The sequence below is a fragment of the Chiloscyllium plagiosum genome, chromosome 23 (assembly GCF_004010195.1).
Source record: "Chiloscyllium plagiosum isolate BGI_BamShark_2017 chromosome 23, ASM401019v2, whole genome shotgun sequence".
Classification (NCBI taxonomy): Eukaryota; Metazoa; Chordata; class Chondrichthyes; order Orectolobiformes; family Hemiscylliidae; genus Chiloscyllium; species Chiloscyllium plagiosum.
In genome coordinates this window covers 40,738,600-40,744,985 of record NC_057732.1, presented here as the reverse complement: position 1 = coordinate 40,744,985, position 6,386 = coordinate 40,738,600, and the positions used below count along the sequence as shown (strand labels likewise).

At 40.6% G+C, this 6,386-nt stretch overlaps 1 protein-coding gene across 1 annotated transcript in view; it reads left to right on the top strand.

Annotated features, from left to right (window-relative positions):
* The first annotated feature begins 854 nt into the window (after positions 1 to 854).
* The window catches only part of LOC122561473 (collagen alpha-1(VII) chain-like), a 133,214-nt gene continuing 127,682 nt past the window's right edge, over positions 855 to 6,386 (top strand). The window contains exons 1-3 of the mRNA XM_043713217.1: positions 855 to 872; positions 1,911 to 1,970; positions 5,085 to 5,210. Of these exons, the coding sequence (XP_043569152.1) occupies positions 855 to 872; positions 1,911 to 1,970; positions 5,085 to 5,210 (204 nt within the window). The remainder of the gene's footprint in view (positions 873 to 1,910; positions 1,971 to 5,084; positions 5,211 to 6,386) is intronic.

The window sequence follows — 6,386 nt, the reverse complement described above, 5'->3', positions numbered from 1 at the left end:
AGGTTACATGTTAAAAACTGCGCACTTGTCTGTTCCTGTGCTGTGAGCTCTCCCACACAGGTTCATCCAAAGTCAACTGTGAATTTCATTGTTTGTTCATTTTTCCTGGACACACTCCGATGTCCAGAGATACACGAACTCAAACAGCAAAGGCAGTAATTGTACAGATTCACTGCTGTGTCAGTTAGCAGTGTAGGTTTCTTTCTATCTCTCCCTCACTGACTATGTGGTCGCTGCCTTTTATCTGTCTTTCTCCCTTTTAAAAGTGCCGTTGTTTTGACTTTTTTTCCCAAACAATGCAACAGCATATAAAACAGTAATTGCTGCTCCTCGAATTTGAAAAAATCACCTCCAATACCTAAAATACCTCAAAAAAGGAGCAGTTCTTGCAGCCACAACGTCTTCCTGTCCTCCATCTTGGATTACCCAGAATCTGCATTTCTCACTTAAATCTTTCTCCAGGAATGCCAAACTGAATATTTAATCTAATATCATTTGAATTGATTATTTATGTTCATTAGCCAACAGTGGTTTGTTTTCAATTGTTCTGACCACCCCAACCTCATAAATGCTATTTCTCTTTATTTATATTTTCAGGGGGAACCTGGAACACCTGGAAGCCAAGTAGGAATTGTCATTACCCTATTAATTCTATAATTAAGAGATATTACTATTATGTAATTTTTGCTCCAGTTTATGAATATTAGTCCATCACATCAATATAAATCATTATGAATACCAACTTATTTGGAGCAAGAAAATCAATAAAATACATGAACAGTCAAATACCCCTGTTAATGAAAATGTTAATCAATCCACATATAATACTACATATGGATTATTTTTACTTTAGGATGACAAAGGAGAAATTGGTGAGAAAGGTCAAAAGGTATGATTAACATTTACATTAATAGTTTTTAGTTGAATGACAATTTTCTAGATTTTCTTCTGCTGATCTAAGTGGGGATTGTTGCTACTGGTTCAATGAAACATCTTCTTACCTTAAATAGCATTTGTGTCTAATACAATTGGGTTAGCATCAATTATAGACAGGCCAAACCCAGCATAAGAAAGTGCAGAATAAAAAAAAATCTATGTAATAGGACTTGTTTCCCTGTCTATAATGCCCGGTGTCCCAGTTTATGGAAAAGAAGCAATGTAAAACTGCTAATAGAGATGTCAAGATAGGAAGCTCCTGTCTAAGATCCATTTGAATGAAAAGCACATGGATGTACTGAGACATCCCTGTATTAATAATGGGAAGTTAGCTATAATGGTGTGGGTGCCAAGGGTTGGGATGTAGTAATGGTACAGGTTATAGTTGGATTATCCCTTTTCACCACTCTGGACCCTTCTGCAGTTCTATGACTCAGTTCATCATTCCCTCCTCCAGAAGCACTGCCATTGTCCAACTATGACTGACCTTGCTTGATTCCACTCTGACCTATCCAGTTGTAATCTGAACAACTTTATCAATAGCTTCTCTTCCAGATTTTCACTGTCACAGCCAATGTTTTCCAAGGATCTAATGGAAATCTGAAATAAAACAGAACATGCTGGAAATATATTGGACTGAAAAGCCAATCATCTCTTCAAAATTAAAAGTTATGTTAATATTTCCTGTGGCACATTGTACCAAAAACAGTTTCGGAGGCTTCTTTAACTCATTCACAGGATGTGAGCATAACTGGCAAGACCAGCATTTTCTTTGAGATGATGGTAGTGAGCTGTCACTCTTTGAGAATAAGTTGTCTTCTTGTATGGCTTGCAGCCTGAGTGTTAACTGAAATTAGTTTATGTGCACAATGGATTGGAAAAGATAGTTGCCAATATTATTATAACCGATTGTCAATGGTGTTTGAAAAGTGCTCATTATTTAGGTTCTATAATGGGTCCATCTTAACTTCCAGGGAGAGCCTGGCATTGGATTCAGAGGTCCAATTGGTCAATCAGGATCTCCTGGAAAAAAGGTATGAAGCTTGCTTTATCACAGCATCTGTTTGTTTAGGAAATGACTTGATGAAAACAGAAGGTAGTACATTATTGGGACTCTCAAGATTATTCATATGTCACATTGCACAATAGTGTATCGATAGTAGGGCATTTCAACTTACTCAACATTAACAGGGGAGCCACAGTGTGAAGGTTTCGAGGGAGCAGGATTCTTAAATGCATCCAGGATAGCTTTTTAAGCCAATGTGTAGAAGGCCCTAAAACCAAGGGGCAATCCTGGATTCTATTTTAGGTAATGAAGCCAAGCAAGTGATTAAAGTATTAGTGGGGGAGCATTTTGCAGACAGTGATCATAACTCTATTAGATTCAAGAGCATTATGGAAAAGGACAAGCATGGGCCTGAAATCAAAGTTCTAAGCCAAGACAAGGCTAAATTTTAATAAGGAGAAAGTGAGGTCTGCAGATGCTGGAGATCAGAGATGGAAATGTGTTGCTGGAAAAGCGCAGCAGGTCAGGCAGCATCTAGGGAACAGGAGAATCGACGTTTCGGGCATTAGGAAGGGCTAATGCCCGAAACGTCGATTCTCCTGTTCCCTAGATGCTGCCTGACCTGCTGCGCTTTTCCAGCAACACATTTCCATCTCTAAATTTTAATAAGATCAGGTGTGATTTGGCCAGAGTGGACTGGGAGCATATACTTTTAGGTAAATCTGTACCAGAGCAGTGGAACACATTCAAGAAGGAAGTAGGGAGAATTCAGGACCAACATGTTTCAATAAGGATAAGGACTGAGGTCAACTTATCCAGTGAATCCTGGATATCAAATGATATACAGGATTACATCAAGAGAAAAATGGATGTTTACAGCAGATACTGAGGGCTCATAATAGCAGACACATGAGAGGAATATAGATGTGCAAGGGGAAGCATGAGAAGGAAATTAGGAAAGCAAAACTTCGGCCACCTCCAGCAGGATATCAGATACATATTCCCTTCCCTTGTCAGCATTTCACAGGGACCATTCACTCCAGGACACGCTAGTTCACTCTTCCTCCACTCACAAAACTCCTCACAACCCCACGGCACTTTCCCATGCAATTGCAGAAGGTGTAACACCTGCCTATTTTCTTCATCCCTTCTTACTTATCAAGGCTCCAGATACACCGTCCAAGTGAAGCAATGATTTGCCTGCACTTCACTCAATCTAGTCTATTGTATTCACTGCTCACAATGTTGTCTCCTCTCCATTGGGGAAATGAAACACAAACTGGATGACTGGTTTGCAGAACACCTGTACTCAATCCTTAAAAATGAGCCCGAGCTTCCTGTTGCCTGCCACTTCAACACACCACCACAACTGCGGTCAGACCTGTTGAGTTTCTCCAGCGATTTCTGTTTCTGTTTCAAATCTTCAACATCTGCAGTTCTTTGTTTTATCTTAGAGGAGGGAGGTTATGCTGGAACTGTCTACTAAGTTTACTTGGCTACAGCTAAATTATTGTGTGCAGTATTGGAATCCACATTATAGGAGGAATGTGATTGCATTGGTGAGGATGCAGAGGAGATTCACCAAGATGTTGCCTGGACTGGAGAGTTTTAGTTACGAAGAGAGCCTGAATTGCCTCCTTTGGAGCAGAGGAGACTGAATGACGGCATAATTGAGATGTATAAAATTATCATGGTCAGAGACAGAGTAAACAGGAAGGATTTCTCTGCTTAGTAGAGGGACCAATAACCAGGGCATGGATTTATGGTAAGGAACAGGAGGTTGACATGTGGAAACACTTTTTCATGCAGGGGATGGTGGTAATCTAGAACTTGTCGCCTGTAAGAGTGGGAAAAACTCTCATAACATTTAAGAAATATTTAGATGTACAGATGTGATGCCAAGGCATGCAAGACTATGGACCAAGTACTGGAATATGGGATTAAAATAGTTAGGTGACTGTTTTTGATGGTGTAGACCTGATGGGCTGTATGCCCTTTTATTTGCTGTGGACCTCTATGCCTATAAAAGTTTCCCTCGAGTTTAAAAGTCAATTTTTCAAAAGATACAGCTTTTGGATCCTGCATATTACGTATGATTCCCACAAAATTATTTTGCCTGCCTACACATAGCTTTATGATAGCACTTTTGCCACTCTCTTTCTGAAGGGACTTATTCTGCATAGCAACAGAAGGAACAGTTGGTGAATTGTGAAGACTGTAAGCCACTTAAAACCTGGTTCACTGCACAATTTCCAAACTCTCAGCAAAGTACTTACAACAAATCGCTAGCTATTTATCTCCATTGTCATTTGTGGATGTTATCAACAAAGAATGACTTGTGTTGCAGACGTCTTGTCCCCTGTCTAGGTGATATCCTCAGTGCTTGGGATCCTCCTGTGAAGCGCTTCTGTGTTGTTTCCTCCGGCATTTATAGTGGTTTGTCTCTGCTGCTTCCGGTTGTCAGTTCCAGCTGTCCGCTGCAGTGGCTGGTATATTGGGTTCGGGTTGGCCATTGCAGCGGACAGCTGGAACTGACAACCGGAAGCGGCAGAGACAAACCACTATAAATGCCGGAGGAAACAACACAGAAGCTCTTCACAGGAAGCTCCCAAGCACTGAGGATGTCACCTAGACAGGGGACGAAACGTCTGCAACACAAATTCCCAGCTCGGCGAACAGAACCACAACAACAAGCACCTGAGCTACAAATCTTCTCACAAACTTTGAACAAAGAATGACTTCCATATTTGGCTTTTTAAAGATCAGTCACTATATTACACTGAGTGAACCTCTTTCAGTCGACTTAAGAAATTAATGATAATGAAGGCCCATTTGTTTGTAGGCTTTATGCTAAACACATACACATATTTTATCGTCTTGCTTTGTAAAGTAATCATAAATCTTTATATGAACAATACCTAATGCCAACAGGATTCAATGGAGTGTTGGCAATGGAATTCTATGCAATAAAGTGCACTATTTTGTCCATGAACAAGACTTTGGTTTGACACGCTGTGTCCTTCTTTAGTGCAGGTTTTTCAGGAAATTCCAAATGAATTAAAATCAAGAACTCTATGAGATCAAAGTGAGACAAAATTCTTAAATGTTATGTGAATGTAAAGTTGTGATTTATTTAAATTAGGGAGAACCAGGGATATCAGGCCCTCCAGGGGCTCAGGGTATTCAAGGCATCCCAGGTAATACAGGTATACCCGGAATCCAAGGTGCAAGAGGTTCTCCAGGAGTGCCAGGACTCCCAGGAGTAAAGGTAAGTAATAAAATAAATTACACATCTAATTTTTTGTTTGAACCTGTCTTCACACTCTCCAATCTTTCTCACTGCGTGTGTGTGAACCTACCAATGGATGTTTTGGTAAATAATGATACCAAGAAGTGTCTGCAATTCTATCGGAAACAGGAGAGAAGAATAACGTTTAAGTGGATCGTTGTATCATCACAACACTTAAAAATGTTTAGCAGCTTGTAAAATCCATTGAGGAAATCAAGGACCTTTCCTTTGATGGTGCAATCCAGTCAAACAATGTTTCTCAATACATCCTTCAATCAATCTTTCTCTTCAGAGACACATTTGATAATAAAGTCATTTTATGTGTTTGAGCTCAATGATCAAAGCTTGATGAGGTGATGGTCTGTGGGAGGAGGTTCTCTAGTATTTGGATCCTAGTAGAGTCATTTAGGTTATGCAACCTTTCAATCCTCCTATTCAGGCCAACAATGTGCTTTTCACCTTACTGGCCCAAGTGGATCTCTTGCCATTCTTGCAAAGTCCTACTCACACTGTCAAATTTATGCTAATTTTTCAAGACCATATGACCAATGCACAGAATGGATAGGTGACTGTCTCCAATTAACTCTATAGGAAACCTCCTCCCACAGACCATCACCTCATCAAGCTTTGATCATTGAGCTCAAACACATAAAATGACTTTATTATCAAATGTGTCTCTGAAGAGAAAGATTGATTGAAGGATGTATTGAGAAACATTGTTTGACTGGATTGCACCATCAAAGGAAAGGTCCTTGATTTCCTCAATGGATTTTACAAGCTGCTAAACATTTTTAAGTGTTGTGATGATACAACGATCCACTTAAACGTTATTCTTCTCTCCTGTTTCCGATAGAATTGCAGACACTTCTTGGTATCATTATTTACCAAAACATCCATTGGTAGGTTCACACACATGCAGTGATAAAGCCACACGTGACATCACTTCCGCCCCTCATATCATCGCTGATGCCACATGCTCAGTGACTTCCGCCACCCCTACTGCCGTGGTCACCACCACTTCCGCCCCCACCAGAGCCACTCACCTGCATTCTGCTGACATGCCCCCCACAGACCCCACTGTCACCATCCCCGCCCCCCAGAACTCCAGGGGAAACACCACCCCTGCTCATGACTCTACCCCCATTTCCCCCCCCC